At 42.9% G+C, this 25,750-nt stretch overlaps 1 protein-coding gene across 1 annotated transcript; it reads right to left on the reverse strand.

The window, feature by feature from the left end:
• Positions 1-25,132, reverse strand: LOC136587216 (1-aminocyclopropane-1-carboxylate synthase-like protein 1). Its single transcript, XM_066585771.1, has 10 exons — positions 25,080-25,132; positions 24,095-24,192; positions 21,243-21,320; positions 20,754-20,854; positions 18,102-18,185; positions 14,866-14,911; positions 14,634-14,775; positions 6,045-6,187; positions 3,127-3,280; positions 1-136 (listed from the first exon to the last, which is right to left on the reverse strand). Exons 3-10 carry the CDS (start codon positions 21,282-21,284, stop codon positions 105-107), a joined length of 744 nt encoding a protein of 247 aa, XP_066441868.1. The 5' UTR covers positions 21,285-21,320; positions 24,095-24,192; positions 25,080-25,132; the 3' UTR covers positions 1-104.
• Between the last annotated feature and the right edge of the window lie 618 nt (positions 25,133-25,750).

Below are 25,750 nucleotides of genomic sequence, written 5' to 3' on the forward strand. Positions count from 1 at the left end.
TATTAATTTGTGGTATAGATGAATTCTGGTTGGGATCCATGATTGATGATGTCTTCTCTCCTCTAGAGGCTTCTAGAAGTTGCTTTATGTTATTTGGAATTATTTCATTGTAAAACCTTCTTCAATTTTTCTAAACCTAAAAACAATTTAAAAAAAAGGTTTAATAAATCATGAGTTCTTCTTTCCTTGTAAAAACAATTGTACTTCACAGAAGGGGAGTGAGAGTGATCTGGCCCCGGAGTCACGGGCTCCCTGTTCACCACCACATCTCCATAGACATGATACACCGAATTAATAGAGTTTGATAAAATGTATTGGAGGATCACTTATCACATGCATTAATATTTGCAGGACCTTTTAAGCGACCCTCCGGTTTCAGGACAAAAATCTATCCCGGGACCAGAGGGGTTAGGCAGTATATTACCTGCAGTTGTTCTCCCCCGCCTCTCCGACACACCACTTTCAGGTCCCATTTTTGGCCATCCAAGATGGCCAATACAATCTTCTGACTACCTAATCCCCACAGTGTACTGGTAGTGTTAGACTACTGATAGACTATACCGGATCTTTGATTGGTGAGAAGTGCTCATGTGATCAGCACTGGCCAGTCAGAGAGCAGTACACAGTCTGCTTAAGGTAGTTAGAAAATTACTGTAGGATGGCTTAAAATGTGGCCCAGAACTGACAGAACGAAGGAGTGGCAAAGAAGAACAACTGCAAGTAATATACCCCCTTTTGTCCAGAAAGTGGAGGGTTGCATTAATTAAACATGAGGAGTGAGAGCTCACACTGATCACCAGATAGTTTTGGGGCTTTAGAGCAAAGACAATGCATATGGTAATGCATTCCTTATGAGGGGTTGTCCAACAAGTATGGGCCCAAGGTGTAAAAAAAAATTGGAAAATTTTGTTGCAGTCTCCCTCTGTCGATGCTTACATCTGGTTTTCATTGGACCCGTGTAAACACCAGGACTCAATAATGTTTTGTCTAGAGATGAGCGAGTATACTCGCTAAAGGCAATTGCTCGAGCAAGCATTGCCTTTAGCGAGTATCTCCCCCGCTCGAGACTGCAGGTTCGGGTGCCGTCGCGGGGGAGCGGTGAGTAGCGGCAGTCAGCAGGAGGGAGCGGGGGGGAGGGGGGGAGAGGGAGAGAGAGATCTCCCCTCCGTTCCGCCCCGCTCTCCCCCGCAGCTCCCTGCCCGCTGCTGGCACCCGAACCTTCCGTCTCGAGTGGGGAGATACTCGCTAAAGGCAATGCTTGCTCGAGCAATTGCCTTTAGCGAGTATACTCACTCATCTCTAGTTTTGTCCACATAGCTGTGGTATCTTATCGCTGCAATAGAACTTCTCATAACTATGAACTTTTTTTTTTTTTTTTTTTTTACACCTTGGAACTATTTGGGGACCCCCATGTAAGGGCAATTACCCACTAGGGTGTTTTTTTTTTTTAACACTGCGTTTTTTTCAATGGGACTTTCTAATGTTAAAATCGCAAACTTGCGATGGAAGGTGGGTAAAACTGGGCTGAATACCCTAAACAGAATGAAATCACTCCACGGGGTGCATTCACGTTCTAAGGTCTTTTAACATTTTCTCGGGAAAAGGAGCAGATAGAAACATGGGACACATTTTAGAAGACGTCGGCATCCTTTGGGGCTGAGGGAGACAGATGGTAGCATCGTCCGATGCATCGGACCCACATAACAGCGGCTGTAGGAAGCAGCATTTTCAATACTTAAAGAACAGCGTGTCATTATGGGGTTTTTTTCAACTTGCGTGGAATGACACCCATCGACATTCATTGTCAGTTGAGTGAGACATTCGGTGAAGGTGTCATGGACGTGAAAAATATACATTTGCAGGTGCAACAGTTCTAACAAAGATGAACGAGGTGTAAGAGCAAACCAAAATAGCCTTGACCATGCGCCAGCCGATCTGACATCAGGATTGCATCAAGTCTTTATGGAGAACCACCGACTGACTGAGGAAAGTAGACATTTCCGTAGAATCTGTGCCCACCAGCCTGCATGAATACCTGAGGGTGCGGAACGTTTCCTCCAGTTGCCTACTGCAAATACGAGTATATCAACACAACGCTCCTGTTCATCGGACGGCCCTTATTCAGGGGTTTCTTCATGACAACCGTGAAGTGTTCCTTCATGCTCCGTACTCACCTGTCCTTGCATTTAGCGATTTTTGGCTTTTTCCAGTGATGGATGCTTTTACATAGTCAATTTGCATTTGTGCCGCTCTTGAATTAATGATTTTCAATGAGCAAAACAGACCCCTAAAGAAACATTCGCAACGGCCATGCGATGATGGTGTCGACATTGTGAAAAATGTGTATGTCAAGAGAAAAATTATGTTGAGAAGTAAGAATACCTTCTGCTTTCTGGGGTAAATAGTTTATTAGAAAACAACTAGGAGACATTGGAACTTGAATGTATCTCCTCAACGAAAATAAGACCTACTTTAAAAATAAGCCCCGCCCTGATTTTTTGGGATGGCTTGAAATATAAGCCCTGCCCTGAAAATAAGCCCTAGCTGTGTTACATTTAAAAAAATCAATACATTATCAAGCAGGCTTTGTCCGCATCCCTCTCCGGAACTTCTACATGCTTTCTGCAATCCTCAGCTACTCACAGAAGATCCTTTCCTGGTTACAGGATTCATAAATCCCGCCTCCAGAGAGCACTGCTCAGCCAATCAATACAGCGCTTGATGAATCAATACAATGACTGTGATTGGTTCTTAAGCGCTGCTCAGCCAATCAGAGCCATCACTTCCTGGAGGCGGAATTTAGAAATTCTGTAACCAGGAAGTGATCTTGTGCGGACGATCGAGGACTGCAAGAAGCCTACTGGAGCTCTGGAGAGCAGTGGGAGGGACGGGACTAAACCTGGCAAATATAATAAGTCATCCCCCATAAATAAGACCTAGTGCTTTGGGGGGGGGTGAAAATTAATATGAAACAGGGTCTTATTTTCAGGGAAATGTATTCCTTTCAAGATAACTACAACGGTAAATTCAGGTATGGGAGGGGGTTATCCCTTTAAGTAGTTCTAGGTAGGAATCGTCCAGACTTGGTCCTTTGTATCTCCTATACCAGTACGTAGATTTACTTACACGCTTGTAGCATGTCATCTGGCAGCGAGGTGGTTAAACGAAACCAACCAGGCTCACAGCACTGAAAGGCTTTGCCAGGAGTTATGTAAAGTTTTTCAGCAATAAACCGTTTCCATAGTTCTATCTCCGCTTCAGAGGTCTGTGATGTCAGGAACTAAATTTAGGAGAAAAATTAAGAAAAATTAATTAGAGCAGACATATGAGAAACGGTGCAAAATAACTGCAGGGAAGGAATGTACAGAAGGAGGTAATGGGAGGAAAATTCTCCCCTGCCCCCCCCCCCTCTGTACCCACATATACACAGCCTGGGGCCGGGCTCACAAGACCGTATTGGAATTGCGTATTACGCAGGCTCTGGACTCCCATGTGATACGCAGTAGCTCTCAGGCAATCAATTACATTGCCTTATGCAGTTCCGCTCGCATTAGTGTGTCGAAATTTGCGTAATCCGCGAGTACAAAGTAGAACACAGCATATTCTATTTTGCCACCTGTATTTATGAGTTAGCGCCCATTCTTCTCTATTGTACCGTATATATGTGCGCCCATGCACACTTATATTGTTTATGGGCTGGGGGTATACGTTTTATCGCTAAGTGATGGCGTGGGAAATATAAACAAGAAACTTGTATGCAATCATGCGCAGTACAATTTTCTCTGCCATACATGGATATACCCCGGGGTACAGTTGAGTTCACAACTGGAAAACGCTACAGCAGCCCCACGGTGTTTTACGCTTATGGCGTAAGGGCTTATTCACATGTGATTCATGTCTGTGTGTTATCCGTGTGTCCAGTGAACGTCACAAAGCCATAATAGCCAATGAGGCTATTCACACAGCTGCATATGCTTTGCTGGTCCGTTTTCTCAGAGGAGGATAGCCCATTCAGCGTTAAGGGATCTGTAAATGTGGACAGCGTACAGACCGCGCCCGTGAGCTTTCCAAATGTTTTTGTGTTAAATTTTTGAGGATCCAACACAGCCACATCCATGAGAATAAGAGACAATGGTCGCTTCTGTGCTTCACACAGGACAACTATCGCTCACAATCGCTTGCTTGAGTGATTTTTCGGCAGCTAGTCGGCCCATGTAAAAGTACCCTAAGGTATAAGGTGCGAGAGGAGCAGTCTGCTCATAAATACAGCAGACTCAAATGTAGTATCCATTCAATTATTTCGGGGGACCTAGTAGGCAAATGAATCAATATTTGTGCGGTTTTATCTACCGTTAACCTTTTCTGGGCCAAATTTTTTTTTACAAAAGTGGTAAAATTTAGAGCACTGGGGGAAAAAAAAAACCGAAAACCGATGATCCTATTTAGGAACATTAGTATGTAAAAGATAGCAGTAACATATCGCCCTCACATAAGGCAGCAGAATAAGGTGACACATCCACTTTTGAACTTTTGAAGTTTTCCAGAAACTTGCAAAGAGCCAATGAAAGTTTCTACCGCTAGCAAGGACACAACTTCTTTCGCCATAGCATGGTTTTATAGCGACTGCTCATAAGCTTAGAACAAAGTACATTGATGAGAAGATACACAGATCACTTATGACTAAAGCTTTCCAAGTGATAAGAGCAAGTTGGTGTAATCAGTATAATGGGCACAGGCTCATCAGTGGCTACCACCATTGGATCGGAGCTGCAAATTAGGTGAGGTAATGCCTGTAAGGATGCTGCCTGGCTGGAAGCCAATGAGGGGAAAACTCTTACTAGTGGGACTTCGATGGGGGTCACTTATTGCTACTTGTGTCGTTATTGGGGATACTATTACTACTGGAGGTCATTATCACTAGTGGGGTCACTATTATTACTGGGGTTACTATGGGGAAAACTATTACTATTGCGGCCACTATGGGGGTTTGACTGATGTGTCCGTCAATGAAAAGGAGTTTCACAACCCTATCCTGAAAGGACTTTTTCAATCTGCTAGTTAATGGGGTCCATTTTGCGCCATTCGGTTCCATCATAAGATGGGTCCACTTGGCCACGGGATTCCTCTTTCCTGCTCCCATAATGGGGCAAGAACACGTAACCCCTGAACGCTTCCACCTTTGTAAATAGCTTCATTTTATTTTTGATGCATTTGAGGAATAAAAAATGATTGCAAATAGTCTTGATTACAGATCTCCTTTGCAGATCTTTGTGCTTCTATGGTAACAGACTACTATACAAACCCAGTGTAGTCAGAGCCTGAAGTCATGTCAATCATCTGTTGACTTACGTTTTGCTATGTATGTTAAGAAGTAAAAGACAATAGATGGAAGGGAGTATTACTGCAGGATCAGACTACACAGGGATTGTTAGTAGTCTGTAACCATGGCAACACATAAGTCTGCCTAGGAGCTGTAAACTGCTTCAAGCAATTTGCCAAGTTGCTTCAAAGTTGCTTTAATTTTGCATCAGAGGAGTTCAAAAGAACCAAGACTGCCTGCCCACCAAAAGGGACCCCAGCGATCGTGTCACCATCAAGGATACTATTGGGACTGATTGCAGTGTTGAAAAGATTAATGGCCAAAAATGGAAGCTATTTGGAATAAGGCAGAGTGACTACACTACATTTTTGTTAAATTAGTTGCCGCACACCTTTTATTGTAGTTTTTACTGACAAATATAAAAAAAATGTGGTAGTTGCAAAAACGATAAAACAGGAGGTTCTTATTTTGTCAGACTCACTTTTCTATGGTCGTCAGTCCTGGTGAAGACGCCATAGTAAGGTATTTTTCCCCAGGTACCTTCCATCATCCCACTGCAGTGAAAATGTATGGCCCGGCAGAGTTTTCCTCGGCTCATTTATTTCAGTATAGAACGGGTTTGTCATGTTGAGACAAGCCCCTTTTAACCACACACTCAGTTCTGCTACATCTTACGGTATAACAGTGCGTGAATAGCTTGTAGCTCTGATATTAATAGACAAACCTTCCTGAAATCAGCCCAGACATAGATCCCCGTGCATCGGTGGAGAACTGGTACTGTAAGTTCCTCTAGCCCGCTGAGAAGTTTCTTCTGAGCTTCTCTAAGACGTTTTTTATTTGTAGGAAAAAACACATTGTCCAACCAGTCTGTAAAGAAAATGAAGTTATTGACCATTAACCCTCTGTAATGCTCTGCTTGTACATGATCTCCATGTTCCTTCTCTTACAGCTCAAGGCCTAACATTATTTTTGCTGCTTTCTAGCACTTCTCTCTACTTGTTCATCACATCTGTCTCCATCACAGATTTAGTACAGTGTTCCTCTAACTAGGTTGAAGTACAATGTTACGTATTACATAGTACCGCGGGGGCAGAGCAAGACAGGGTCTTTTTTTGGTCTTTTTTATTTCCTGTGTCATGCTCCGCCCCCTCAGGCTCAGCACTTGGCATAACAGAGCATTTTTACCTCCAATTATCTTTGAGCCATTTGAAGGCCCCAACACTTTTGGCTTTAGTGTGCTAAAGAATATTTCTATTTTAACCTCTCAGCATTCTACATAATAACATAGTATGTAAGCCTGAAAAAAAAAATTATTCCCGACTCCAATGAGGCAATCAGAATAATTCCTGTATCACCAACTCTTCTTAAGTAATCAGTGGCTATAACATGTAATATTGTTATACTCAAGAAAGGCCTCCAGGCCCCCCTTGAACACTTGTAGTGAGTTTACCATCACCACATCCTCAGGAGAGATTACATAGTCTCACTGCTCTTACAGTAAAGAACCCCCTTCTATATTGGTGTAGAAACCTTCTTTCCTCCAGATGTAGAGGGCACCCATCTGTAGAGCCACAGTCTTGGGTATACAAAAACTCCTCAGGTTGCGGCATGTCTAACATTTTCATGGAGTCAGAATAAAAACCTTTTTTCCATTTCTACTTAACCTGGATTCTGCTAGGAGTTCCTGAGTGCCGCAACCTTAGGAGTTTTTGGATGTACCATTTAGGACCGAGAGGTCAACGGTCATTCTGGAACAGGCACCTTACTTGTTTTTCTTCCCCACCTGTGTGGTTACAATCAATGTTCTGCTGGCTATCGCTTTTTGACTTGGAGTCCTGGGTATAGATGATGGGAGAGATCTCTGTATCGTTCCCTGATATAGCTATACATGGTTAGTACCGCTGCCCAAAACTGTCCACAATATTCCATGTGTGGTCTGACCAGTCACTTGTAAAGAGGAAGAACAATGTTCTCCTCATGTGCCCCTAGACCTCTTCTAATGCCCCCCATGATCCCATTTGCCTTGGCAGCAGCTGCCTGACACTGGTTGCTCCAGTTAAGCTTACAGGTAACTAAAATCCCCAAGTCCTTTTCCTTGTGAGTGTTATCCAGTGGTTTCCCATTTAGTGTGTAATGGTGACTTGTATTTCCTCTGCCCATGTGCAGAATCTTACATTTACCAGTTCTGGCGGTCAGAACTGTTTTTTAATGTTAAGATGACATACTTGTATGAGGGCTAATTGTTTCTTTTTTGGTGACATTTTTGACTAGATTTGTATTAATTTGACTAAATTAAAGAAAAACTATTTTTCGTCAATTTTTATTAACATATTTTTGCCATTTACTAATCTTCTTAACTAATAATAGATTCTAGCAGAGGTTATTACAGTTATGGTGTACTCACTATGTGTATATTTATTGGTCTGTAACTGTTATATTTTAAAATGGCTATAAGGGCTTATTCAGACTGGCGTATATCGGTCGGGTTTTCACGCCCGGCTGATATACGCTGCCCTTCTCTGCAAGGGGAGGAAACAGGACGGGACGAGAGCGGAGAGGGCGTGGGAGCTCAGCGCACTAGCTCCTGACTCGTCCTGCCTCCTCCCCTTGCAGAGAGGGGCAGCGTATATCGGCCGGGTGTGAAAACCTGGCCGATATACGGACGTGTGAATAAGCTCTTATAGTTCTAAGAAAAAAATAAAATAAAATAAAAAAATTATATATATATATATTTTGCACATTTGTTTTCACAGATATTCTTTAAACAATTCATATTTTCATACTTACATTCTTTTAATCCCATAATAAGATTTTTAAAAATAATTTATGATGTATGAGGTTATATAATAATGTACCTGCATATGTACATAGTGACAGACAGACTAAAATATAACTTTTATTCAAGACTAACATAAAATAATGACTTGGGCTAAGAACAAGACAAACATAAAGACAGAGAATATTACAGATAGGTGGGTAATTGGAGTTATTAGAATCACCCCACCTAGGCTATGGTAAAGACGAGACTGAAGAGTCACTAGTGATGCATCAGATAGTCCGTAATTTAATGAGTAGAACCACGGGTATCAGATATAAGTCTAAGAACACTTTGGTACTGGAGCAAAATTGCTCAAAAAACCTATGGAGATCGCACTGGTTTAGTCGTCACTTGCGATTAATTAATCCAATGGTCACTAAAGTGGGGCCCCAGTACCTATAAACTATAAGAAAAGTGTCACGCATCAGTATAGCGACCGTCTGTAACAAAGTGGTCACATTCGGATAGGTTGATGATCACAGGATTTGATAGTTACTTAGCCAATAATATGATTTGAGGAAACCATAAAAGTGCCTCAAGTATTTGGCTCAGAGTAGTATCAGTCCATATCATTTGGAAAGAACGGTAAGCTCTCTTTAGTATAAGTATAGCTCAATATACAACTCATAACTCAAGAGAGAAGAATGGATGACCTCTCTTTATGTGAAAGGGTGATTACTGCTCAGGAATAATTACTGCTCGTAGAAATATGATTACTTGCTCAGGAATAATTACTGCTCAACGCGTTTCCCTACTAGGATTGTTGGTAGTTCATCAGGAGCAATTGTATGAGTTATGCCATACGATATGACAGGTTCATTGAGTTGAAAACTCAAGAGAAAGAGAGAGAAAGTACCACAATCGTGTTTTGAGACACGAAGGGTTAAATACTTTGTCAAATTTTGAGAAAGTGCCACAATCTCGTTTTGGGACACAAAGAGTTAAGGGAAAGTGCCACAATCGTGTTTTGGGACACGAAGGGTTAAATACTTTGTCAGATTTTGAGAAAGTACCACAATCGTGTTTTGGGACACGAAGGGTTAATTACTTTCTGCCAGATTTTGAGAAAGTACCACAATCGTGTATTGGGACATAGAGGGTTATATAATCTCTGTCAGATTTTTGTTGGTGTGGTCATGCAGGCTAGTTAGGAGATGTGCAGGAGATATACTGATTTATAGAGAAATACTGCACATCAACTAACCTCAAAGAATTGAAATGGGATCAGAACTAGAAAGTAGGGGATTATTCAGGACCCATACTTAGTTCATCATCCAATCTTTGAACAAGGTCGCTAAATAGCGAAATAATAGCGGTCTGCAACTTGTTCATATAATAAGCTCTATAGATATATAGTAGCCTGGGACTAGTCTATCAAAAAAGAGATAGAGTTCTAGGCTACATAGAGCTTTTTTCACAAAAGTGGTAGAGCCTGGAGCTCTGATGGCTGAGCTCACCATCAGAGCTCCAGGCTCTACCACTTTTGTTATTTTATCTGAATGTGTGTGTGTTGGATGCAGGTCTCATATCTAGGCAGCAAAGACACCGCTCTGCTTATGCTACTATGCGCTGCCTAGAGACCTTGATAGAATGAAAGGGATCTGAAAAAAGCTCTATGTAGCCTAGAACTCTATTTCTTTTTTGATAGACTAGTCCCAGGCTACTATATATCTATAGAGCTTATTATATGAACAAGTTGCAGACCGCTATTATTTCGCTATTTAGCGACCTTGTTCAAAGATTGGATGATGAACTAAGTATGGGTCCTGAATAATCCCCTACTTTCTAGTTCTGATCCCATTTCAATTCTTTGAGGTTAGTTGATGTGCAGTATTTCTCTATAAATCAGTATATCTCCTGCACATCTCCTAACTAGCCTGCATGACCACACCAACAAAAATCTGACAGAGATTATATAACCCTCTATGTCCCAATACACGATTGTGGTACTTTCTCAAAATCTGGCAGAAAGTAATTAACCCTTCGTGTCCCAAAACACGATTGTGGTACTTTCTCAAAATCTGACAAAGTATTTAACCCTTCGTGTCCCAAAACACGATTGTGGCACTTTCCCTTAACTCTTTGTGTCCCAAAACGAGATTGTGGCACTTTCTCAAAATTTGACAAAGTATTTAACCCTTCGTGTCTCAAAACACGATTGTGGTACTTTCTCTCTCTTTCTCTTGAGTTTTCAACTCAATGAACCTGTCATATCGTATGGCATAACTCATACAATTGCTCCTGATGAACTACCAACAATCCTAGTAGGGAAACGCGTTGAGCAGTAATTATTCCTGAGCAAGTAATCATATTTCTACGAGCAGTAATTATTCCTGAGCAGTAATCACCCTTTCACATAAAGAGAGGTCATCCATTCTTCTCTCTTGAGTTATGAGTTGTATATTGAGCTATACTTATACTAAAGAGAGCTTACCGTTCTTTCCAAATGATATGGACTGATACTACTCTGAGCCAAATACTTGAGGCACTTTTATGGTTTCCTCAAATCATATTATTGGCTAAGTAACTATCAAATCCTGTGATCATCAACCTATCCGAATGTGACCACTTTGTTACAGACGGTCGCTATACTGATGCGTGACACTTTTCTTATAGTTTATAGGTACTGGGGCCCCACTTTAGTGACCATTGGATTAATTAATCGCAAGTGACGACTAAACCAGTGCGATCTCCATAGGTTTTTTGAGCAATTTTGCTCCAGTACCAAAGTGTTCTTAGACTTATATCTGATACCCGTGGTTCTACTCATTAAATTACGGACTATCTGATGCATCACTAGTGACTCTTCAGTCTCGTCTTTACCATAGCCTAGGTGGGGTGATTCTAATAACTCCAATTACCCACCTATCTGTAATATTCTCTGTCTTTATGTTTGTCTTGTTCTTAGCCCAAGTCATTATTTTATGTTAGTCTTGAATAAAAGTTATATTTTAGTCTGTCTGTCACTGTGAAGGGCTCCAATTTGATTTAGTCAGACAAAGTTCTGCCCCTGTGATTCTCCTGCATATGTACATACAAGCAAGTACATTATCCTGTGTTCTTGCACAAGCATGCCTAACAACAGGCCTGAAGCAACAGCCCTGGGGTCCTTCAACATGCCAGGGCTGTCTACATAGGGTTATAGATTGCGTCATAGCACATTCCTTGGGTTGCATTCAAAGGTGGGAATCCCTCCATTTTTTCCCTCTGCTATGCCAAGATATTCTACAAAGGATTAAACGATGACGATCAGAGGACCATGCCAGTCTATGATATTCGCGGTCCTGTTGCTGATCACATGAGTACAGTGACAATACCCAGGTTATCGGAACGTGGCAATAGTACAGAACTTTGCATTGTGTATTCTACTGTCACTACACCCTGAAATGCACTGTGCCTTTCCTCTGTTATTCCTCCTGCAAATATATGAATAAAATAGCAAATGGGCATTATCAGTCCTCTTGTCAATGGGACATGTCACTGCACACTCTTATGCTGTCCAATCAGTGCTGACAAGGTAAAACTGTGTGAGGATACACCCTACTGACATGAGAAATGGTAACATACAGTTATATATAAATTTCCAGGAGGAATAACAGATGAATAAAACACAGAGTTTAAAGAAAATAAGCTCCATAACTGTTACTTGTAACTGATGTAACTGATGATTGTTACAAGGCTTGTATAAAGAGTCTAACATTAATTTGAATGCTGCCTTCCAGTAGGTGACGCTGCAGAGGTATTGTTCCATCTCCCTTATTTGCATATTACCCAGAGGAGCATGAATGGCCTTTTAAGTCTCCTCACTCACCTTTTAGGTGCTCTCCCTAAGGAGAAAAGATAGCGTTTCTGATCTATAAAAACCTCAGTACGCCAATATAAATGTAGCCAAAAAAAGATTACTATGTCAAATTTTATTAGAGATACAGTATATATAATTAAACACACAAGTGCTTAAAAATAATTAAAACAGCATTCAAATAACACCAGTCAAAACTCAACATGAGCACTATAATAGCTGATCCATGCACCTCTACCAACCCCCTAAACAGATGTAATACAAACGGCAAAACTGATGTTAAGGCTGCCTGTCCATGGGCATTGCATTATACCGCGGAGGAGATCCTGGGAGCAGGAGGCAGCAGACGGATCTCCGTGGTGAGCTCACCGTGGAGAACCGCGGCAATTTGCAGCATGCTGCGATTTGCCCACCGCGAGCAGAGAATCGCTATGATTCACCGACCGTGGACAGGGGGGCTGCGCTTTCCATAGCAATGCTATAGAAAGCGTGCACTGCGTTCCCCGCGGCCGGATTATCACAGCGGGGAACGCAATGCAAGAACGCCCATGGACAGGCAGCCTAAAGAACATACATGGCTGCATCAGACTTGGGACATGTTTTATCCACCTACTCTATGATTTGGGGGAAATATGTCATTGCATGGTGCTTCAGCAATATTACTTGCATTTCTTTTGCCATACTGATTGCATTTAAGGCGGGCTATTCTTGTACCAGTAGTACTGCACCATAGAAATCAGGTTATATCAGATGATCCGCCTCCACTGTCTTTGCACCTGCAGTTTTCTTGTATTATCCCTTATATTAAGGAGCGCTAATCTTGTATCTGTAGTACTACATTGCAGAAATCAAGTTTTCCCTTTTATTATACATATATGACTTCCAATTTTTGATCTTTCATATGCTTATACCTTTATGTTATTTAGAGTCAGTTTTGCAGTTTGAATTACATCTTTTTTGCTAGAAGTGTGCAGATCGCTTCTTATAGTGACCATATTGGGTTTTGTCTGAACGCTGTTGTCATTGCTTTTGATACTTATGTGTTTATATATTCATATATGCCTAATCAAATTTGTCCTGGTAATCCTTTTTTTGTCTACATTTATATTGGTGTGCTGAGGTTTCTACCGTGTTCCCCCCGAAAATAAGACTCTGTCTTATATTAATTTTTGCCCCAAAAGAGACACTAGGTCTCATTTTCAGGGGATGTCTTATTATGCTTACCTAGCAGGCTTCGTCCAGGTCCCTCCTATTGGTCTTCGAGGACTGCAGGAAGTCTGCTGGGGCTTCGGCTGCCCACAGAAGATCACTTCCTGATACGGAATTCATAAATCGCGCCTCCAGGAAGCGATGGCTCTGATGGCTGCATTGATTCGCTGAGCAGTGGTCGGAGAAGCAATCACCACCACCGTGTTTGTAGAGGCGGGATTTATGAATTGGCTGAGCCACGGCATTGATTGGCGAATTCATAAATCCCGCCTCCACACTGTGATGACTGTGATTGCTTAAGCAGCGATCGAAGAACCAATCTTAGCCATTGCATTAGTTCATCGAGTGCTGCATTGATTGGCTGACCAGCGCTCGAGAACCAATCAGAGCCATCTTTTTCTGTAGGTAGGATTTATGAATCCAGTAACCAGGAAAGGATCTTCTGTGGGCGGCCGAGGACTTCAAGAAGCACGTTGGAGCTCCGGAGAGCAGCGGGAGGGACCTGGACCAAGCCTGCTAGGTAATGTATTCCTTTTTCCTTTATGTAATGCAGCTAGGGCTTATTTTCAGGGTATGATTTATATTTCAAGCCTCCCTAAAAATCCCCCAAAAATCAGGGTTGGTCTTTTTTCTCAGGGGAACAGTGTATATATACACTTGCTACTCTTTCTGATCTCATAGCTCTGAGGGTGTTGCCTTGCGGGACCCCTTTTATTGGATTTTCTTTGTTCATTATTTAAGCTGTGCTCATTTTTCTTTCATTGTTGTCTCATGATGTTATTTGCATTGCAAAATCAATGGCTAAGCTTGTTGTACTTCCCTTTCTACAACTGAACAGTATCAGGGTGCACACAATCACAGGGATCTCTGTGACACAGTGGCCTCTTTAGAGGGATTGTATGTATACCCTCATATATATGTGTATGTGCTTATAATATATATGTATAAATACATGCAAGTGAGTGATGAAATAATCCTCCACAGCCCCACCTATTGGAATGGCAGCTATCCTAGGAGTCAATATCTAGCCTTTTAACAACCCTGTTTAAAAGTCCAGTTACCATACAACATGCCCTCTACTAGTGCCCCTTGTGCTAAAATAGGAAGAGAAGCAGTACTTACCAGTTCCCTGCCACCACGAGCCCGTGCTGCAGCCCCGCTGTGGTCCCTGTGATTGTCGTGACAGATGATAACACCGGAAGTTAGGTGACTGCTGCAGCCAATCAGAGGCTGCAGCAGTCACCTGACTTCCAATGTTGCAATAAGTAGCTCCTACACTCAAGGACTCGTTACTTCTCCCATGATTTCAGCTGATCATCAGAGGTACTAACCATCAGACCGTGGTCATCAGCTCAGTGTCAAGTGGGAGCTACTGAACAAAAGCTGATCATTCTGCGGTAAGTGACATATTGCAATAAAGCAATGAGCAACTTTCTTTTTATCTGCTGGGCCTAGATTGTAGATCTTTGGAAAAAATAATGACTAACCTCTGTCCCGGAGTAACTGATAGATCATGTACTGGGTGGGTCCCGAACATTGGTGAAAAAATGCCAAGCGAGTAATGGCATTGAGAACATGCTTGTTTTCTGTATAAAGCAGTCCTACTCTCATGCCATTCATTCCAAAGTCCTACAAAGGAACCATAAACAGAAAACCCTACAGTTAATGGAACATGCCAATATAAAGGATCTTTTACTACAATGAAGGTTCACACTTTACCTTGCTAAGCCCCCATATAAAGTGAGTTCTCGATGGATCTGGAAGACTAAATATGAACATAACATTGTAAATCTTTGAAATTTTTTATTTTTTTGACTGACACACGATTTGTCTAAGGAAATAAAGACAGGAAGAGGAAAATGAAGAAACCTTTTTCAGGTTACAAGCCAAAAGAGTTTCCTTCCGATATACAGTACTGTGCAAACGTTTTAGGCAGCTGTGGAAAAATGCTACAAAGTAAGAATGATTTAAAAAATGGAAGATTTAATAGTTTATTTCTGTCAATTAACAAAATTTAAACCACATCAATATTTGGTGTGACCACCCTTTACCTTCAAAACAACAGATTCTTCTAGATACACTTGTCATGGATTTTGTAGGATTATACTCAGATGTATGATTAACATGTGATAATTGTTTTCATATGTAGGTTGAACATAGTCATTAACTGAAACTTAAACAGCTGTGTAGGAGGCTTAAAACTGGATGAACAACAGTCAAACTGCTGCAAAGGTGAGGTTGTGGAAGACAGTTTCTTATCACAGGTCATACACCATGGCAAGACTAAGCACAGCAACAAGACGCAAAACAGTTATACTCCATTAGCAAGATCTCTCCCAGACTGGGGTTTCAAGATGTGCTGTTCAAGCTCTTTTGAGGAAGCACAAAAAAGCAGGCAACATTGCGGACCCTAGATGCAGTGGTCAGCCAAACAAACTTAATGCAGCAGGTGAAAAACACATCATGATTACTTCGCTTCAAAATGTCCAGCAGTACCATCAGCGTAGAATTGGCCAAAACCAGAAGGACCCAGGTACACCCATCTACGCTTTGGAGACGTCGGACAAGAAGTGGTCTTCAACGAATAATTGCAGACAAGAAGCCATACCTCTGACGTACAAACATGGCCAGATTAACCATGGTGCAAATGAATTACTTGCTCCAGACCCCATGGTCCACCTACGAACCAATTTAGTAGTCGTAAAAATAAAAAGAGGCTGCATACTGATTTCTCACATAGCACTCCTCCAATCCACTCTGGACTGGCCTTCTTTTCTGTCTTCCGGGGTTAGAGAGTTCCCGTTATACGTGCCAAGACATTTGACCGGTGCTGGCCCTGGCCTCAGTGCTAGTGCCAGTCATGTTTCATGGCACGTATCACGGGAACTCACTGACCTCGGAAGACCAGGAAGAAAGAGAAGAAGAGAAGTCCGGAGCTGCTTGGGGAAGCCCTATGTGATGTCAGTATGCAACCTTCTTTTTTTTTTTTATAAACTAGCAGAAAAGGTGGAATTAATGGGGCGGGGGGTAGGAAAGGCAGAATTATTAATTATGGGGGCAGAGAAGGTGGCATTATTACCTGCTGGGGAAGAAAAGGTGGCGTTATTACCTACTGGGAAGGAGAAGGTGGAGTTATCAGTTACAGGGGCAAAAAAGGTGGCATTATTAATTACTATGGCAGAAAAGGTGGTATTATTACCTACTGGGGCACAAAAGGTGGCATTAATTATGAGGGCAGAAAAGGCGGCATTATTACCTATGGAGACAGAAATGGCAGCATTATTATGGGGGAAGATTGTGGGCAATATTACTGATGGAGGCAGAAAAGGGTGGCACTTTCACGTGTGGAGGGCACTAAAAGCAGCTCTTACTGTGTGAGGCCTAATTACTGCACACTCTGAATAGTGCAGAAGTGTGGAAAACATATGGAGGGTGATTGAAAATAATTCTGTGTGTCAAATTCTAGAGAGACAAGTTATGGGCGGGAGGAGTCATTGTGACGGTGTGGGCACGGATAGAGAAGAAAAGGGAAATAGAACGACACCAATCAGTGATGATATCACCTGTGATCACTGGATGTAACTGCACTGAAACCTTCACACCTGCCTAAAACCTTTGCACAATACTGCACATTTCCAAAATGTAAAGTTAGACCTGCCATAAGATGTGTTTGGTTGGGATCAGACAGAGATTTTGTGACAATAGTGTACAAGAAACAGAGAGGGTCTCATAGCAAACCCAAAAATGCGGTAGTGTGTTGGTGCTGCCCTCACACCCCAACATACAGGTACAGGAGGACATACAGTTTATTACCCACTCACTGTCCATGTGTAAGTTGGACATGATCAGGACAGGTTTTCTGTCTCTGGATGTAATAAAAACCTCACTGACAACAAGCAGAGATCTTCTGAAATTAGAACATTTCATAAATTTAAAAAAAACGTAGCATGTCCTATTATGGCGCGTATTACGCGCGAATACTAAGCAGCAAATATATGCACGCACGAGCGAGGCCTAATACAGTGGTTAATTTTGTATTTACAGAAGCATCTTTAACTCCTTCCTGATCAGCCCACGTAAATTAACAGGCTAACAGGTTTCTCTTTTTGCCTGCAGCCCCTTAGTTTATTGTTGTTTTTGATGGTCCTGTGCGCTTCACACAGTCCGAGTAAAAATAAAAAATACAGCATGTCCTTTTTATGTCCAATTTTCCAGAGGAAGGAGGCGGAACGGGACGGGAGCAGTGCACTGAGGTCCCACCCCCTCTCCGCCCCTCACGGCTGTTTGCAATGGGAGTGGTGGGATGGGGCGGGGTTAAAGTTCCACCCTGTCCCCTCCCATTGCAAATAGTGGTGAGGATGTGGGAGCTCAGTGCACTGCTCCCATCCCACCCATTTTTTCAAACTCCTGCACTCTGGCGCCGAGCTTGAAAAGCAGGCGAGGGGGAAGGGAATCCCCTCAATCAGACGCAACTACGTTCTGTACCGCCGAGCGTAGATGCTTCATTGTAAACAATGGGAGCTGCGATGCCAGAGCACGCAGCGAGATAGAATATGCGAATTGTTTCCCGCATGGTATCACGGTGCCTTGCAGAGAAACATCGCTCATGTGTATGACCCCATTCAAAGGAAGAGATTTGTGCATCTTGCAACTCACAATTCTCACAATTTTGACTCCCGTGTGAAGCCGGCCTCAAGCTAAAATAAGGTTCTTGTCCTTGCTGCTGTAGCAACATCATACATCATGCACATATTTCTATCATTTCATGCATGAGAGAGTTAGAGGATTCATTTGGGGGGTAAAAAGAAAGACAAAATTACTTCCTAGCCACTCCAAGGTTTAAGCAATGAGAAAGCACCATGTGTCCCAAAAAATGCATTTTGGGGTAGAGTATGTTCAGATTGTTTTGGGACAATTCTCACCATCACAAGAGAATGGGAGAGCTCAGTACTTACTGGTGGAAGGAGAGGACACTGGTAAAGTCCCAATCCAGGACTGACAGCATGTAGATCTCATCCAGTATGACATGCAGGCTGTGCCTATAGAGTAAAGCAATGGGTGAATGGAAGCAGGGAGAACTTGTACACTACAGGAAAACAGAGCAGGTCCTACTTTTTTTTGCATGTGTGCGAAACAATAGGATCTATTCTCTGTGTTTAGAATGCACAGATTTTGCGTGCGCAAATACCTGCGCAAGCACGGTCGTGTGCAGAAGCCCTAAGGCCTCATGTCCACTAGGAAATTCGGGCCCGCACACATTCTCCATGCAGAATCCCGCAGCGGGTCCCTCCTTTACCGCGGACATGAGGCCTGAAAATTGATTTTACTTACCTGTCCGGATGCTGCGGGTTCCAGTCTGTCGCGGCTGGATCTTCTGCCCTTTCACCCAGCAGATGTGCTCGGCACGGTGGCAGCGTACTGTGCGCATGCGCCGTGCACTCTTTTAAAAAAATTTTGCACTCCTGCTGTCCCGCACTCCCGCGGCAGAGCAGACTTTCAGGTGCGGATGTACCACGGATCCAGACGGCTTCCATAGAAGCCTGCGGGAGCCGTCTGCACGGAAGACCCGCAGAAAATGGAGCATGCTGCGGGTTTTTTCCCGCACGTGCGATCTGTGCGGCAGGGGAAAATGACATCCGCAGGAATTTACTTACCTGCGGGTGTCCAATGCATCCCTATGGGCGCAGATCACGCATGTGGGTCACCTACGCGGATTTTGTAATTCTAATCGTCCAGTGGACATCAGGCCTAAGTCTATGTAGTGCGTAAATATGCAAGAAAAAATGCATACACTTGTGTACAAATGCTGTGTTTTTACGCGAGCCAAACCCACATACGCTCATGTGAATGAGCCCTAAGGGATAGCATCTGTGATGGTCAGACATTTTTAATTGCGATTTCATACTTGGCAGCAGAAGGCACAGTTTCATTCGGTGAAACATACATTGGAAAATCTATCCACAAGATGGCGCTCTTGCTCCTTCACACATCTGCCCTAACGTTGTACACACAAAATGTCTAGGACCAAAAGTAACAAAAGGTCAAGAAAAAAATCAGTACAAACGTCTGACATTATAGGATTCCATATACAAAGAGCAAAAAATATATATACCGCGTAAATCTGAAAAAGTTAAAATATTAAATATAACAATGGAAGAAACTTATTTGCCTTTTTCCATAAAAACTTTTTGCATATTTTTTTTAATTAAAGTCACTGATGAATTATTATACACTGAATTACACACAACCACTGTGTGTGAAAAAGCCTTATATATGCACTAGGAAGTATCATTAAAGGGAATCTGTCAGGTTGAACATGCTGATCATTCTGCAGGCATGATATTATAGAGCAGGAGGAGCTGAGCAGATTGATATATAGTTTTATGGGGAAACATTCAGAAGAACTTGTGTTTTACTCATTTATATCTCTGCTCGTTCTGAGCTGAACAGTCCAATGGGCGGAGCTATCAGCGATTGGCAGCTACTGCTGTACGTACAGTCATACACAGCTGTCAGTCATTGATAGAACCGCCCACTGGTCAGGGAAATAGAAATCGTTTGATTGCTCATACAATACAGAGCAATACCATAATATTGCAGTATATCGCATTCTGACTGCTCGCTCTAAATGGAGGTGCGTTCCATTTGGAACCCACAATGATACGGATAATCACGAGTATGCATAGAGCCTATAGCCAGACGCGACAGGGGGAAGGAGAAGACCTGAACATGGATTCCAGTACTCAGCTGTAAAAGCGATTTATGTATAATACACCGGATATGTTTTTGTCTGTAATTATGTGATAGGCGGATACTTGTTGCCCATTGGTTGTATGTCCAATGTGGTTTGTATTTAATGGTGGACTGTATATGGGGGATCAGGCTTGACAAAGACCTTACAGGTTGAAACGTTGCCCGTTCTTCCTTTTTAATATGGAACAAATAAAGGTTTGAAAATATTCTATCTACCTTTAACCCTTTCCAATCCACTGTCTGACATCTTCAGACATTCTGATTGAAGGCTGTACAGCTCCGATGTCGGAAGACGTCCGGCAGAGTATTCTTACTGTATATTACTGGTCACTCTGTTGTCGGGGGGGCCTCTCCAGCATGTACTATACCGCAGTATTAGCTCTAGCCAGCAGATGGCGTCATTGTATAATGTTAGAAAGAGAAAAACCCCTAGAACGCCTGAATCCAAAATTGGATTGCAAAGGGTTAATGCTGCCATACTTCTACATTGAGTGCGATTATTTGGGGGTGTTTTTTTGTTAATTGACCCCATACGGCCGTGCATTTTCTCTTTTCCTCCCCATCCTATTTGGACTTTATTACTTAAGTGGGTGCTGTTGGATCCTATAGTTGTACGGTGGGCAGCCAATCAGGACAGAGCATTGATTTAAAGGGTTAACAGCTGCAAATGGAGTAAATGTTGATTGTGGCTGTCAGCTGTCAAAGACTGTGCTCTGTACAGCAGCATGTATGGCAAAAAATTCAGCCAGCTGCAAACTTGGATTATTTACACAAACATCATGATTACAGGTAAGAATTCACAAAAGGAAGTTCAGTTCCATCAGAGACCCCTGTAAAGTTTCTGCTCCTCTTACCTGCTAGCAAAGCCAAGGCATTCTTGAAGTAAGTGGGGAGAGTAGATGTCTCCTAAAGGATTTTGAGGATTTATTAAGATTAATGCTTTAACTCGGATGCCCTGGAAAAAAAACAGAAAGTTTCATCACTGTATAATAAAATGAAACTTTTTTTTTTTTTTTTTACAAGAACCCAGTTTGCTGTCAGTGAATTGAACATTTTTGCTTCCATTCAGAGAGCCCATTCTGATATCATACTTCTCAAAGCTGAGGCTTTACCACAATGTGATCCTTTCTTGACAATCTATTTCGGTCACAAAAATCTCTCCAGGCCTCGTTATTTTGTTACAATGTATCAGCACAGTTAATTCTCTTTGTCCTTAGTCCAGACTGTTTGACTCACGTAAAAAAAAATCCCTTAGGCTGGCTTCACAGGGGCCAGAAAATCATGCAAAATTTGTGCATTGCGGGACGCACACCATACACATGAGCGATGTTTTCAAATGTCACCTGTTGTTTTCCTTTCTCCAGCCCCTCTTCTAACATCTGCATCGTTAACTCGAATGGATGACTGTGATCTTCTGTTGCCTTTAAGAGACATGATAAGGGTTACTAACTGATGTGGAATATCAAGACTTTCTGTAATGAGTCATTTCTTAATTGTCATCAGAGCTATGTTTTACTGATAGAGAGCTCCAAATTTCCTTTAGAGACAGTTTGAAGTCACCACTAGGGGAGCTGAAGAGCTTACTGTATACTTTGTTATTACAGTCAAACCTCTAGTTTCGTTGGTAATCCGCCCGAAAGCAATTGGCCAAACTTGAAACCAATGAAACTCTAATTAAACTGTACCCACCAGCAGGTGGAATGGTATAGCTTTAGCTAAGCCTGTAAGGATGCATCATTGGATTGATGTGAAGCAAAGTAAAACATCTCACTATCAATATGGTGTTTGATAAGTATCAGACAGGAGAGCTGCACTTAATGGAAGTGACCAGAATACACTGAGGAGACGACAAGAGTGTGGCAGGCAATCAAGTGAGGGGGGGGGGGGGGGGGAATGCATTGGCCCTTCAAAAGGGTTATCCAGCTCCAATTATTTTTTTAAAATCTGCCCAGGGTGATGGAAAAACATAAGAATACATACTCAAATGTAACACGGCACGTGAATCCTAACGGACAGGTCAATGGGTCATACCAAGTCAATTAGCAGATAAGTGACATATTTATTTCATGAAAGTATAAAAAGATATAGTAAAAGTTTACAAGACACTTAGCTTGTCTACAGGAGCTGACGGGTCTTGAGACATCGGCAATAAGATGTCAAGAAGTGCACCACAGTACCAACAGACAAGAACTCCCTCCTGGTTTGGGTGTTCGACATCTTATACACTGCATTATTAATATCTACTCAATTAATTCGCCCACTTTTAGGGCAATCGTAGCTTTTAGAGGTCAGGAAATAAATTCTACAACGCAGTGAACATCCTCCAGACTAAACTTGACCCATGCCCGCTGCAGCAACTTCATCAATTGTTGCAAATTTTTCGGATAAATGAGAGTAGATCTCACAACGTTTTCCAGCATATCCCAAACATGTTCCATGGGGTTACAGTCCAGTGAGTTTGGGGAGCAAGGCAATGTGAAGAATTCATTGTTGTGTTCCTACAACCCCTCCCTTGTGATCTGAGCTCGATGACATGGAGTGTTGTGTTGTTGAAAGTTGACACTGTGGTTGAGGAAGTATTCCTGAAGGTCCCTGTAGCATTCACCAGTATTATTGTATTATGTTGCCACCGGAAGTTAGGGGTGGAGACATAATACAGCTGCCTTACATGGAGTTGAAGCCCCCAGCCTGTAATTGGCTGTCTCTGCTTCCCAGTCGTCTGTGAAGTGCCATGCTGTCCCCGTTGCCGTGAGTGCTGTGTCTACTGCCGCCCCACCGCCAACACTATCCTCCCCCCTGGCCACCCAGTTGCCGCAAACATCCTCGGCCCTGCTGTAGTGCCGCTCACTCGTGTGGAATAAGCAATCCCGTGGTCTCCCTAGCTTCACCAGATGTGGATGCTGATGGCTACTCTGATCCCCTGCCTCCACTGCCTTCAGCAGCTGTCACCAGTGCTGCTAGCCAGAGGAGCATGGGGAGCAGAGTAGCAGTCAGCGCTCCCTTCACTAGATGTCAGGTGCGCCGATGCCGACAGCCGCACACCCTTGCTCGATGCTGGCAGCAGCAGCAGCCTCCTGACGTCCAGCGGCACACAGTTTTCCTAGTCTGCCTGTCAAGTGTGGTGCAGGGAGCACGCAGGACTCGCTCGCATTCCCCCCACAACCCAGTCACTGTCACCGCTGCTGCCGCCGGTTGCACTACACAGTGTGCAGTGTGCTGGCAGGTCCCCGGCCCAAGTATCTTGCAGCCAATCGGCGTGACAGGGGCGTTCCGCCATCTAAGGGCTATCAAACCACTAGCTTCCGGTGGCGTCAAGATACAATAATACTGCATTCACCATTCACAGATTGTGGTATGATGTCCAACAGTCCCAGGCAATACCAGGAAAATGCTCTCCAGACCCTAACACTGCCACCACTAGCTTGTTGAGCCCCAAAGGTGCACCCATGGGATATGCCTATCCATATGTTTCAGCAGGAAACAGGACTCAGCAATCCAAACAACCATCTGCCACGTGTCCAAGGTTCATTGACATCTTTTCTGCACCCATGCGAAGCACTGTTGGCAGAGATGCAAGGTCATCAGGCGTACCCTTGTTTTTTGTTTTTTTTTTGCAATGCAACCACCACCCTTGTTGTTCTTCAGCTATCCGAACCCCAGTAGAGGCAAGGTAATGCGGCCATCATTCAGTGCATTTCGCTTACAGAACAAAGCTTATTTTATGTTTTTCTGCCACCTTGAGCAGGTTTTAAAAAATAGAGGGCTAGATAACCCGTATTAAGTTTGTCTATATACTCGAAACTAGTGTGGGATGTACGGCACTGTGTTGTTTTATTGTGTCTGAACATTAGGAAATGTGTGGAGCAGAGAGTCTGAATGCGGCAACCTGTAGTCTGTCAAGTATTTCTAGGGAGCCAGGGAAGAGCTCCTATCTATGTGACTCTAATGTGGCATCAAAGGAGCACATTTAAGTACTTTTATATTTACATTTAAAGGGATTATCCCAATATATCAATTTATCAGCTCTCCAGAGGATAAGGGATAAGCGTCTGATTTTGGGGGGTTTGACCGCTCTGATCATGGGGGCGGGGAGGGGGTGAAGGGGTGGGGGAACTGCTACCCAATCCTAAGAATACATGTACAATGAGTCTAGAGTTCAGTTCAACATTGAGGTATATACAGTGAAACATCAGACCTGGCTGTTCAGGGGAACGTATACAGGCTGTAAATCAGAATATGCTCCAGTATATAAGGCGATCCTGGAATAGTAGGGCGTAGGAGTCAGGAATCCATCTGAAGAGAGACGGTGATGTGTTGAGGATATGTCAGTCCAATCAATTGTTATAATACACATATAGAGTTATAGAGATTCATCCAACGAGCTCTACATGTATACATCGTACTTACCAACTCTCCTAAAAAGGAGGATGATCTCAAAGACTCTCAGAAGAGCAGGCAGGCCTCCCAAAAATGTTAGTACTTATACTACTACTACTATTAAAGTGACCTTCTGGTCCCGGGAGTACCTGCCCGCTCTCAAAAGATTCGGGTGCCGGCGGGGGAGAGCGGGGAGGAACGGGAGGAGATCTCTCTCTCACTCTCTCCCCCCCGCTCCCCACTGCTCACTCCCGCAACTCACCACTCACCCCTGCCGGCACCCGAATCTTTTGAGATGAGCGGGCAAGTACTTGCATAAGGCAATACTCGCTCGAGTAGTTTGCAATTATATGGATGTTCTACGATTGGACTTTCATGAACCCTACTGAACATCTATGGGATAACTGGAATGTCAGGTCAGGAAATACGAACGGCATCCATCTTCTTTAAGAGAACTCGCCAGACGTTTGCAGGGTGAACTGAGGGAAATACCAGTGTATCAGACATTAGTAGAAAGCATGCCACAGAGAGTATCTGATATCATTAGGGACAAAGGAGCCCCACTAAGTATTAACATTTGGAAATTACTAGTACCTTTGATTCTTACTCAGGTGTCCTATTTTTTTTTTTAGGACAGTGTAAGTAACACCAAATGTCATTACATGTATGAGCAACTTTAACCACATTTACCACCTTTACCTTTTAGCCCCCACCTTTATCGTATTCTCAGCCAACCCTAACATGTGCATGAGAATGGGGTAATCCAAAATCTAAGAATATATGGCTGGAGTTTATGTACTTACCTCCTGGATTACAAATGATGGCGGAGAGAGCGCACAATATAGAGGCACATCCATTCATGATGATTACCTAGATGGAGGAACAAAAAGTCACTAGAACTAAATATAATAAAGCCAAATATATGTTGCTTAATATTTAAAGGTTATTCCCATCTTAAAAAGTGAAGACATGTTATTAGCATATGCTATTACTTTATGATCTTGCTTTAGTAGGAAGTCTCCTTCTAAGTTTTTGCTTCCAGATATAATCACTTGTAGGGATCTGCAGCTTGGCATCACTCACTTGAACATGGCCATGGATAGGAGCGCTGCTGGGCAGGGACAAGTGCGGCTCCTTCGTTCTCAAGATTGGTGGGGCTCTTAGAGGCCGGATAATAAGAAAGTGATAGAACGATAGAGGGATCAGCCTCTATCAAATATTTATTAGGGCATATCCTGTGGATATAGCATAAATGTCTGAGTTGGGAATACCCCTTTAACCCTTTCCAACCCACTGTCTGACGTCTAAAGACATTATGATTTAGGGCTGTACAGCTCTGATGTTGTAAAACGTCTGTCGGGGTTCTCTTACTGTATATTGCCAGCCTCTCTGCTGTCGGAGCCTATCCAACATGTCACCTTATGCAGTACTGACTTTAGCCAGCAGATAGCGCCGTTGTATAACGGTAGAAAAA

Source organism: Eleutherodactylus coqui, chromosome 12 (genome assembly GCF_035609145.1).
Source record: "Eleutherodactylus coqui strain aEleCoq1 chromosome 12, aEleCoq1.hap1, whole genome shotgun sequence".
Classification (NCBI taxonomy): domain Eukaryota; kingdom Metazoa; phylum Chordata; class Amphibia; order Anura; family Eleutherodactylidae; genus Eleutherodactylus; species Eleutherodactylus coqui.